Here is a 12,715-nt window from a genome sequence, read left to right as displayed (position 1 = left end):
CGTTTGGTAAACAAATTCCAAAGCGTGTTTAGGTCGCGCCGAACGTCAGAAGAAAAGTTCAAAAGTTCTGTTGCAGCCCGTAGAAACATGCCAAACTAAGTATGGAATCAATCTTTAGGATGTTTTTAACATAAAACTTCATTAATGTTCCAACCGGACAATTCCTTTATCTGTACAAATGAAGTGGAACGTAACCTTTCACGTGAGCGTGCCAGACCGAGGCTGTGGCACTCTGCCAGACCACTCACTCAAAGAGCTCTTATGAGCCCCTCCTTTAGAGTAGAATCCTCAAACCAGATTCTAAATACTGTTGACATCTAGTGGAAGCCTTGAAGTGAAACATAACTAATATCCCACTGTATCTTCAATGGGGGCTGAGTTGAAAAACTACAAACCTCAGATATCCCACTTCCTGGTTGGATTTTTTTCTCAGGTTTTTGCCTGCCATGTGAGTTCTGTCATACTCACAGACATCATTCAAACAGTTTTAGAAACTTCAGAGTGTTTCCTATCCAAATGTACTAATTATATACATATTCTAGCTTTTACGGCTGAGTAGCAGGCAGCTTAATTTGGGCACGTTTTCCATCCAAGCTACCCAATACTGCCCCCTACCCCAAAGAAGTTAAGAACACATTCTTATTTTCAATGACTGCCTAGGAACAGTGGGTTAACTGCCTTGTTCAAGGGCAGAACGACAGATTTTTGTCTTGTCAGCTCAGGGATTTGATCCAGCAACCTTTTTGTTACTGGCCCAATGCTCTAACCGCTAGGTTACTGCTGCCCTTATATAAGACATCAGCATTTCCTGTATTGTCAGGCTTTCAAGATATTGTCGTGACGTTGTATTGGTTAATGTGATGACTGTTGCTCATCGAATGATTACACGTTTTTAATTACGTGATTAACTGAATCAAGCAATTATTAACTCATTAACCTGTTAACCAATTATTAACTCATTAACCTGTTAACCAATTATTAACTCATTAACCTGTTAACCAATGATTAACTCATTACCCTGTTAACTAATTAACTGGGGCACCATGGGAAAACTAGTTTTTATTGAGTTTCTATTTCCCAAATTAACTCAAAGAATATTGATTTTACAACAGCCGCTTTAACCAGTTTCCTCTATCAGTCTCATAATCTGAACGTCGTATAGCCCTTGCATCTGCACGGACCCGGGTCTCACCAATGAAATCGTACCACACCAATCTTAATTTAATATTTATTTACTAAAAAGCTAAAAGGATGATAAAAGATACACATAGACAAAACACATTATAGGCTATTGATTAGAACTTAGTATAATGGGCCAACACACTATGGCGCGTTACCCACAATGGGAGTTTCAAAAGAGAAAAAGGAGTACACGAGAAATATACATTTGGGTGAATTTGTCAGCTATGCTATTCTGACCCTAACCTTGCCTCAAACTGCCGCTCTTATGGGTCAGAATATAATGATGTAATTACGTGGGAATGATCTCTGGCGATTCTCTGCGTAGGCCTTCAGCTGTTCGAGGATGCACTTCTCCTGCACACCTCCCTGCTCGTCCTCCCGGTGTCAGTGTCCCTTTTGGCCTAGGAGTCTGTTCCCTTTATTTCATGTTTTTAATGTTCTGAGGCTGGTTCTCCATAGTGACAGGACAAAGGAATTTGTCTGTGGCCTGAGATTTACAAGGGGCGTGGGGCCGTAAACCCCCCCCATGTCTTCAGACCCACAGCTCCCTCTGTGGTTGAGAGATAATCTGTACGGTTGTGGTCTCCTGTAACCTGACCTGATCAAGACAGTCATGACAATATGTACCGCCATCTATTCCCGAGAGAGAAAGAGGAAGACTATTAGTAGAGTCCGTAAGAGTATCAGCAATAACGTGTATTATTGTCTCCTGTAGGTGTTTAATGACCCCATCCATGGCCATGTAGAGATGCATCCTCTGCTGGTCCGTATCATGGACACCCCTCAGTTCCAGAGGCTCCGCCACATCAAGCAGCTGGGAGGAGCATATTTCGTCTTCCCTGGGGCCTCCCACAACCGCTTCGAACACTCCATAGGGTATGATTGTGGGTGCTTGAGCACTCCATAGGGTACAAGTGTGTGTGTGTGTGTGCTTGAGTACTCCATAGGGCAGGGTTGGGTAATAATTTCGTATTGAGGGCCGCACAGATTTTTAGATGTTCAAGAGTGGCCTGGGTAAAAAAAAAATAAAAAAAAATGTTTTACCCCAAATTAATAACCCCCCCTTAAGCAAAAATAAAACACATTTTTATCTCAAACCTCCCCTGGGCAGGATTGAATGTGATCCGGTCCGCGGGCTGTATGTTGCCCACCCCTGCCATAGGGTAGGGTTAGATTTCTGAATATACAGTGCCTTCAGAAAGTATTCACACCCCTTCACTTTTTCCACATTTTGTTGTTTACAAAGTGGGGTTAAAATTGATTAATTGTAATTTTTTGTCAATGAAGCATGTTGGTGGTTTATTTTTAATTCTTCGGGCTCTGTCAAGTTGGTTGTTAATCATTGTTAGACAGCCATTTTCAAGTCTTGCTATTAGAATTTCATGCTGATTTAAAAAAAAATAAATAAATAATAATTATTTTTTAAATGTATTTTTTAAAGTCAGAACTGTAACTAGACCGCTCAGGGACATTCAATGTTGTCTTGGTAAAAAAAAACTCCAGTGTACGGTATATTTGGCCTTGTGTTTTAGGTTATTGTCCTGCTGAAAGGTGAATTTGTGTCTGTAGAAAGCAGACTGAACCAGGTTTTCCTCTAGAATTTTGCTTGTGCTTAGCTATATTCAGTGTATTTTTATCATTAGTCCTTGCAATGAAAAAATACCCATAACATGATGCAGCCACCACCATGCTTGAAAATATTAAGAGTTGTACTGTTGGATTTGCCCCAAACATAATGGTTTGTGTTCAGGGCATAGGGTACATTTCTTTGCCACATTTTTGGCTGTTTTATTTTAGTGCCTTACTGCAAGCAGGATGCTTTGTAATATTTTTATTCAGGCTTCCTTCTTTTGACTCCATCAATTCAGTTAGTATTGTGGAGTAAATACAATGTTGTTGATCCATCCTCCGTTTTCTCCTATCACGGCCGTTAAACTCTAACTGTTAGTCACCATTGACCTCATGGTGAATTCCCTTAGCGCTTTCCTTCCTCGCCGGCAACTGAGTTAGGAAGGACGCCTGTGTCTTTGTAGTGATTGTGTGTAGTGACTGTTTTACTCATCTACAAGTAGGTGCCCTTGGCGAGGCATTGGAAAATCTTCCTGGTCTTTGGTTTAATATGTTTTGAAATTCACTGCTCGACTGAGGGACCTTTATACATGTGTTCAGAAAGTATTCAGACCCCTTGACTTATTCCTCATTTTGTTACATTACAGCCTAATTCTAAAATGGATAGTTTTTCAGTCTACACACCAAACCCCATAATGACGAAGCGAAAACAGGTTTTTAGAATATTTAGCAAATTTCTTAAACACGCCTTATTTACTTAAGGATTCAGACCCTTTGCTATGAGACTAGAAAGTGAGCTTGGGTGCATCCTGTTTCCATTGATCATCCTTGAGATGTTTCTGCAACTTGATTGGAGTCCACCTGTGGTAAATTCAATTGATTGGACATGTTTGGATAGGCAGATATCTGTCTATATAAGGTCTAACAAACCAAGCCATGAGGTCGAAGGAATTGTCCGTAGAGCTCCGAGACAGGACTGTGTCAACACAGATCTGGGGAAGGGTACCAAAACATGTCTACAGCATTGAAGGTCCCCAAGAACATGGTGGTCTCCATTTTTTTTTTTAAATTGAAGCTGTTTGGAACCACAAATACTCTTCCTAGAGCTGGCAAAACTGAGCAATCGGGGGAGAAGGGCGTTGGTCAGGGAAGTGACCAAGAACCCGGTGGTCACTCTTTCAGAGCTCTGGAGTTCCTCTGTGGAGATGGGAGAACCTTCCAGAAGGACAACCATCTCTGCAGCATTCCACCAATCAGGTCTTAATGCTAGAGTGGCCACACGCCAGCCACTCGTCAGTAAAAGGCACATGACAGCCTGCATGGAGTTTGCCAAAACGGCAACTAAAGGACTCTCAGATAATGAGAAACAAGATTCTCTGGTCTGATGAAACCAATATTGAACAATTTGGCCTGAAATGCCAAGCTTCACATCTGGGGAAAACCTGGCACCATCCCTACAGTGAAGCATGGTGGTGGCAGCATCATGCTGTGGGGATATTTTTCAGAAGCAGCGACTGGGAGACTAGTCCCGATCGAGGGAAAGATGAGCAGAGCAAAGTACAGAGAGATCCTTGATGAAAACCTCCTCCAGAGCACTCAGGACCTCAGATTGGGGTGAAAGTTCACCTTCCAACAGGACAACGACCCGACGCACACAGCCAAGACAATGCAGGATTGGCTTCGGGACTAGTCTCTGAATGTCCTTGAGTGACCCAGCCAGAGCCCGGACTTGAACTCAATCCAACATCTCTGGAGAGACCTGAAAATAGCTGTGCTGCAACCCTTCTCCTCCAACCTGACAGAGCTGGAGAGGATCTGCAGGGAAGAATGGAAGAAACTCTCCAAATACACGTGTGCTAAGCTTGTAGCGTCATTGCCAAGAAGACTTAAGGCTGTAATCGCTGCCGACAGGGCTTCAACTAAGTACTGAGTAAAGGGTCTGAATATTTGTCAATGTGATATTTAAGGTGTATTTATAAAAATAGCGAACATTTCTAAACCTGTGTTTGCTTTGTCATTATGAAGTATTGTGTGTAGATTAGTGAATGGGGGGGCGTTTTAATCCATTTTAGAATAAAGCTGTAACGTCATAAAATGTGGTAAAAGACACTGGCATATTTTCCAAATGCACTAGATAATTGTATGTGTGGGGTACAGAGATGAGCTAGTCATTCAAAAATCATGTTGAACACTATTACTGCACACGGAGTCCATGCAACTTATTATGTGATTTGTTAAGCACGTTTTTACTCCTGAATACCAAAGTGGTTGGAATACTTATTGACTCAATACATTTCAGCTTTTCATTTTTAATGAATTTGTAAAAATTGAAAAACATGATTCCACTTTGATATTATGGGGTATTGTGTGTAGGCCAGTGAGGAGGGGGGGGGGGGGGATCAAAATGAATCTACTTTGTAAATAGTCTGTAACACAAAATTTTTTGAAAAAGTCAAGGGGTGTGAATACTTTCTGAAGGCACACATTTATTTTTTATTAAAAATTAAAAAAGCAGTATTACTAACAACAGATGAAACACATTTTGGCCAATGCATCTGTGTAATATTATTAATCTACAATGTATGTTCTTATTAACCCTGGGAAACATCAGGGATATTGGTATCCACAATACTTATCAACTAAATCCTTATTGTATCTCCCCCATTTATGTACATAAATGCACTGTAATTTTATCTTTAAAACTGCAACGTTTTCTCTCTGCCCCATGACAAAATGTATGGTTTTGCAGAAATGTAGCGTAAACTGCAGAAGTTATAGTAGTACTCCTTGAATGGCTACCCAGTGGCATGGTGGTCTACGACACTGCATCTCAGTGCAGGAGACGTCACTGCAGTACCTGGTTTGAATCCAGGCTGCATCACATCCGGCCATGATTTGGAGTCCCATAGGGCGGCACACACTTGGCCCAGCGTTTGCCGGGGTAGCCCATCAATTTTGTGTTCTGATTATGAGGGGGCCCTTGATAAATTTGTTATCACAATAAGTTTGAAAACCCTGCCGTAGAGTATGGGTGTATGCATAGGCGGAATGTGAGTTTGAGGAAGCCATTTTTTTTCTAATAGTGAACGATTGCATGCATGCATCTATCAGACTAATGTAAAACAGTCTTCTATTCCTAATGTGTTGAGTAGATTTTAGTCATAAGTTAGGCTAATAATGTAACTCAATCGCTATTAGCAAAACGGACAGTTCTGAACAATGCTTGCATGAGCATGTAGTGCAAATCAAATAGAATTTTATTGGTCACATGCGCCGAATACAACGGGTGTAGACCTTACAGTGAAATGTTTACTTACGAGCCCCTAACCAACAATGCAGTTAAAAAAAATACTGATAAGAAATAAAAGTAACAGGTAATTAAAGAGCAGCAGTAAAATAATCATAGCGAGACTATATACAGTGGGGTACCGGTTAGTTGAGGTAATATGAACATATAGGGTTAGTTATTAAAGTGACTGCATAGATGATAACAACAGAGTAGAAGTGGTGTGGAGAGGGGGCAATGCAAATAGTCTGGGTAGCCATTTGATTAGATGTTCAGTAGTCTTATGGTTTGGGGGTAGAAGCTGTTTAGAAGCGTCTTGGACCTAGACTTGACTCGGTACCGCTTGCCGTGCGGTAGCAGAGAGAACAGTCTATGACCAGGGTGGCTGGAGTGGAGTCTTTGAAAATGTTTACGGCCTTCCTCTGACACCGCCTGGTATAGAGGTCCTGGATGGCAGGAAGCTTGGCCCCGGTGATGTACTGGGCTGTTCGCACTACCCTCTGTAGTGCCTTGCAGTGATGCTCTTGATGGTGCAGCTGTAGAACCTTTTGAGGATCTGAGGACCCATGCCAAATCTTTTTAGTCTCTTGAGGGGGAAAAGATTTTGTCGTGCCCTCTTCACAACTGTCTTAGTGTGTTTGGATCATGTTGGTGATGTGGACACCAAGGAACTTGATGCTTTCAACCTGCTCCACTGCAGCCCCGTCTATGAGAATGGGGGTGTGCTCGAGCCTCTTTTTCCTGTAGTCCACAATCATCTCCTTTGTCTTGATCACATTGAGGGAGCTGTTGTTGTCCTGCCACCATACGGCCAGGTCTCTGACCTCCTCCCTATAGGCTTTCTCGTTGTTTTTGGTGATCAGGCCTATCACTGTTGTGTCATCGGCAAACTTAATGATGGTGTTTGTGTCGTGCCTGGCCATGCAGTCATGAGTGAACAGGGAGTACAGGAGGGGACTGAGCACGCACCCCTGAGGGGGCCCCTGTGTTGAGGATCAGCTTGTCAGATGTGTTGTTACCTACCCTTATCACCTGGGGCGACCCGCCAGGAAGTCCAGGATCCAGAGGGAGGTGTTTAGTCCCAGGGTCCTTAGCTTAGTGATGAGCTTTGTGGCCACCATGGTGTTGAACACTGAGCTGGAGTCAATGAATAACATTCTCACAGGTGTTCCTTTTGTACAGGTGGGAAAGGGCAGTGTGGAGTGCAATAGAGATTGCATGATCTGTTGGGGTGGTAATCAGAGACGTTTCTTCTCCTTTCTTAGCATGGAAAAAATGTGGTCTTTTTATTAACACATTTCATGCAATTCTACTACACTATATGACTGGAGACGCAGGCAACATATTTTTTCATATGACAAATTAGTAGCCTACTCTGCTGACACTGACAAACAGACCATTAAAAACGACCTCTTCTTGAAGGCGACTACATTCTGAAAGTATTCAGACTCCTTTTGTTACGTTACAGCCTTGTACTAAAATTGATGAAATCGTTTTTTTAGCCCTCATCAATCTACACACAATGCCCTATAATGACAAAGCAAAAACAGGTTCTGGACATTTGTGCAATTTGTTTTTTTAATAACAAAACAGAAATACCTTATTTACATTTGTATTCAGATCCTTTGCTATGAGACTCGAAATGAACCTCCGGTGCACCCCGTCTCCATTGATTATCCAGCCTATGAAAAGGGGAGGCACAAATTGTATTATATGACATAAATCTGGCCCGCAGGAAAGTATTGTCCACCCAGAAGACGTTCCGTTCCAGTGGTTCTTTTCCAACGATAAAGAGAGTGCACTCACCGGGGCTATGGCCGTTGCACTCCGCTGGTGCAAATAAGACAGGCTACTGTTTGCTCATTTAAGTTGAGAATTTTTGTAACTAAAATACATATTAGTCTTTTCTTTGCCTTCTCTTTTAAAGCAATAGCCATTTGCTTTTTAAACATTGTTTTTCCTACTATTGGATTTGCAAATAATGCTGAAAGGCCTTCGTAGGCTATTTGCCAAGTGCACTGCCCAAATTGCGCTCTTGAAACAATCCACAGCTCATTTTTGAAAGATGCGAATGATCCCCTGTGGCCAAAATCATGTTCTCTGGTGTAGTATTATGAATTATTTTATCTATTTATGTATAGGCACGAGTACTTCAGAGGAGGAAGGGGACCATCCTCCTCATTGAATTTCAGAAATGTAAATAGTGAAACATTATCCGTCTAAATATATTCACGTCACTGAATAAAATTGTTTCAAACATACTGTTTTGCTATGAAAGTCTATAGTATCCTCAACAGCACTCTGTAGGGTAGCACCATGGTGTAGCCGGAGGACTGCTAGTTTCCGTCCTCTGGGTACATTGACTTCAATACAAAACCTAGAAAGCTTGTGGTTCTGACCCGCTTCCATAGACTTACACAGTAATTATGACAACTTCCTTGAAGATCTCCTCCAACCTATCAGAGCTCTTGTCACATGAACTGACATGTTGTCCACCCCATCAAGGGATCAGAGAACTAATCTAGTACTGAAAGCATAAGCTACAGATAGCTAGCCCTACAGTGCATACAATGTGGTGAGTAGTTGACTCAAAAAGAGAGCAACAATAGTTTAACAGTTTTGAACCAAATTAATTTCTTCAAAAAATGATAGAAGTGTGTGTGAGAGAGAGCTAGTTATATTCTGTTGTAATTTTTTCCCCTTTCTTAGCTAGCAAATGCATCGAGCTAGTTTAGTTACTCAAACACCTGGCTCAAACAGAGGGATGCTATGTTAGCTAGCTGGCTATGACTGTCCAACACTGGAATTCTTCCAAGTCAAGATAAGCTTTTGGTTTTATTAATTTATTGCCACTGGGGACAGCCGGTGTAACTGCTGAACTACTTGCTGACTACACTGTACCGCATTATTGTAGCAGGTTTACTAACGCATTTGTTCTTGTAGTGATGCTGACTGACGTTAGCTAATATGGCGACAACAATGTAGGCCTTGTGTAGCAGTTATGATATGAAGGTTTGGCTTGGAAAGTTGGTTACAGACAGCTGATGTGTTGTGCACTGAAGTCCACAAGTGAAAAGAAAAGGTGTGACGAGAGTGTGTAGATGCGAGAAGGAATTATAAAACTAGCAAATCATGCTGTTTCTGTGGCTACTATAAAAGTGAACTGTGTTTGCGTGTCAACGGGGGTGTATTCATTCTGCCCGATTCTGTTGAAAAATGTTTCTTAAATGAAAGCAAACTGAACAAAACAGGATAAACATACTTGAATTTGTCTAATTTGAAACTCTCGTTTGCAACTGTTGGACTAATAATTACACCCTATATCAGCTAGATTTGATTTATTTCACCTTTATTTAACCAGGTAAGCTAGTTGAGAACAAGTTCTCATTTACAACTGCGACCTGGCCAAGATAAAGCAAAGCAGTGCGACACAAACAACAGAGTTACACATGGAATAAACAAGCGTACATTCAATAACACAATATAAAGAAGTCTATATACAGTGTGTGCAAATGGTGTGAGGTAGGTAGGCAATAAATAGGCTATGGTAGCGAAGTAATTACAATTTAGCAGATTAACACTGGAGTGATAAATGAGCAGATGATGATGTGCAAGTAAAGATACTGGTGTGCAAAAGAGCAGAAAGTAAATAAAAACAGTATGGGGATGAGGTAGGCAGATTGGGGGGGTTATTTATAGATGGACTATGTACAGCTGCAGCGATCGGTTAGCTGCTCCGAAAGCTAATGCTTAAAGTTAGTGAGGGAAATATAAGTCTCCAGCTTCAGCGATTTTTGCAATTCGTTCCAGTCACTGGCAGCAGAGAACTGGAAGGAAAGGTGGCCAAAGGTGGTGTTGACTTTGGGGAGGACCAGTGAGATATACCTGCTGGAGCACCTGTGTTCTGCCTTACAAACAGGACAACTGAGTGGATTCCATGCAGCGACCCAAAAAAAAAAAAAACTCCGAAAAAGAGGGAAACGAGGCGGTCTTCTGGTCAGACTCCGGAGACGGGCACATCGTGCACCACTCCCTAGCATTCTTCTTGCCAATGTCCAGTCTCTTGACAACAAGGTTGATGAAATCCGAGCAAGGGTAGCATTCCAGAGGGACATCAGAGACTGTAACGTTCTTTGCTTCACGGAAACGTGGCTCACTGGAGAGACTCTATCCGAAGCGGTGCAGCCAACGGGTTTCTCCACACATCGCGCAGACAGAAACAAACAACTTTCTGGTAAGAAGAGGGGCGGCGGCGTATGCCTTATGACTAACGTGACATGGTGTGATGAAAGAAACATACAGGAACTAAAATCCTTCTGTTCACCTGATTTAGAATTCCTCACAATCAAATGTAGACCGCATTATCTACCAAGAGAATTCTCTTCGATTATAATCACAGCCGTATACATCCCCCCCCCAAGCAGACACATCGATGGCTCTGAACAAACTTTATTTAACTCTTTGCAAACTGGAAAACATTCATCCGGAGGCTGCATTCATTGTAGCTGGGGATTTTAACAAGGCTAATCTGAAAACAAGACTCCCTAAATTTTATCAGCATATCGATTGCGCAACCAGGGGTGGAAAGACCTTGGATCATTGTTACTCTAACTTCCGCGACGCATATAAGGCCCTGCCCCGCCCCCCTTTCGGAAAAGCTGACCACGACTCCATTTTGTTGATCCCTGCCTACAGACAGAAACTAAAACAAGAGGCTCCCACGCTGAGGTCTGTCCAACGCTGGTCCGACCAAGCTGACTCCACACTCCAAGACTGCTTCCACCACGTGGACTGGGGCATGTTTCGTATTGCGTCAGACAACAACATTGACGAATACGCTGATTCGGTGTGTGAGTTCATTAGAACGTGCGTTGAAGATGTCGTTCCCATAGCAACGATTAAAACATTCCCTAACCAGAAACCGTGGATTGATGGCAGCATTCGCGTGAAACTGAAAGCGCGAACCACTGCTTTTAATCAGGGGAAGGTGTCTGGTAACATGACCGAATACAAACAGTGCAGCTATTCCCTCCGCAAGGCTATCAAACAAGCTAAGCGTCAGTACAGAGACAAAGTAGAATCTCAATTCAACGGCTCAGACACAAGAGGCATGTGGCAGGGTCTACAGTCAATCACGGACTACAGGAAGAAATCCAGCCCAGTCACGGACCAGGATGTCCTGCTCCCAGGCAGACTAAACAACTTTTTTGCCCGCTTTGAGGACAATACAGTGCCACTGACACGGCCGGCAACGAAAACATGCGGTCTCTCCTTCACTGCAGCCGAGGTGAGTAAGACATTTAAACGTGTTAACCCTCGCAAGGCTGCAGGCCCAGACGGCATCCCCAGCCGCGCCCTCAGAGCATGCGCAGACCAGCTGGCCGGTGTGTTTACGGACATATTCAATCAATCCCTATACCAGTCTGCTGTTCCCACATGCTTCAAGAGGGCCACCATTGTTCCTGTTCCCAAGAAAGCTAAGGTAACTGAGCTAAACGACTACCGCCCCGTAGCACTCACTTCCGTCATCATGAAGTGCTTTGAGAGACTAGTCAAGGACCATATCACCTCCACCCTACCTGACACCCTAGACCCACTCCAATTTGCTTACCGCCCAAATAGGTCCACAGACGATGCAATCTCAACCACACTGCACACTGCCCTAACCCATCTGGACAAGAGGAATACCTATGTGAGAATGCTGTTCATTGACTACAGCTCGGCATTCAACACCATAGTACCCTCCAAGCTCGTCATCAAGCTCGAGACCCTGGGTCTCGACCCCGCCCTGTGCAACTGGGTACTGGACTTCCTGACGGGCCGCCCCCAGGTGGTGAGGGTAGGCAACAACATCTCCTCCCCGCTGATCCTCAACACTGGGGCCCCACAAGGGTGCGTTCTGAGCCCTCTCCTGTACTCCCTGTTCACCCACGACTGCGTGGCCACGCACGCCTCCAACTCAATCATCAAGTTTGCGGACGACACAACAGTGGTAGGCTTGATTACCAACAACGACGAGACGGCCTACAGGGAGGAGGTGAGGGCCCTCGGAGTGTGGTGTCAGGAAAATAACCTCACACTCAACGTCAACAAAACTAAGGAGATGATTGTGGACTTCAGGAAACAGCAGAGGGAACACCCCCCTATCCACATCGATGGAACAGTAGTGGAGAGGGTAGCAAGTTTTAAGTTCCTCGGCATACACATCACAGACAAACTGAATTGGTCCACTCACACAGACAGCATTGTGAAGAAGGCGCAGCAGCGCCTCTTCAACCTCAGGAGGCTGAAGAAATTTGGCTTGTCACCAAAAGCACTCACAAACTTCTACAGATGCACAATCGAGAGCATCCTGGCGGGCTGTATCACCGCCTGGTACGGCAACTGCTCCGCCCTCAACCGTAAGGCTCTCCAGAGGGTGGTGAGGTCTGCACAACGCATCACCGGGGTCAAACTACCTGCCCTCCAGGACACCTACACCACCCGATGTCACAGGAAGGCCATAAAGATCATCAAGGACATCAACCACCCGAGCCACTGCCTGTTCACCCCGCTATCATCCAGAAGGCGAGGTCAGTACAGGTGCATCAAAGCTGGGACCGAGAGACTGAAAAACAGCTTCTATCTCAAGGCCATCAGACTGTTAAACAGCCACCACTAACATTGAGTGGCTGCTGC

At 43.7% G+C, this 12,715-nt stretch overlaps 1 protein-coding gene across 2 annotated transcripts in view; it reads left to right on the top strand.

Annotated features, from left to right (window-relative positions):
- LOC110492535 (deoxynucleoside triphosphate triphosphohydrolase SAMHD1) overlaps window positions 1-12,715 on the top strand; it is a 33,987-nt gene that overhangs the window by 2,039 nt on the left and 19,233 nt on the right. For both annotated transcript variants that reach the window (XM_090203776.1, XM_090203777.1), the window contains one exon: window positions 1,898-2,058. In XM_090203776.1, coding sequence (XP_090059902.1) covers window positions 1,898-2,058 — 161 coding nt within the window. The remainder of the gene's footprint in view (window positions 1-1,897; window positions 2,059-12,715) is intronic.

The sequence above is a fragment of the Oncorhynchus mykiss genome, chromosome 16, assembly GCF_057628025.1.
Source record: "Oncorhynchus mykiss isolate SJ-2025 chromosome 16, ASM5762802v1, whole genome shotgun sequence".
Taxonomy (NCBI): Eukaryota; Metazoa; Chordata; class Actinopteri; order Salmoniformes; family Salmonidae; genus Oncorhynchus; species Oncorhynchus mykiss.
The sequence above is the reverse complement of the archived record's forward strand: the minus strand, read 5'-3'. Positions and strand labels throughout refer to the sequence as shown.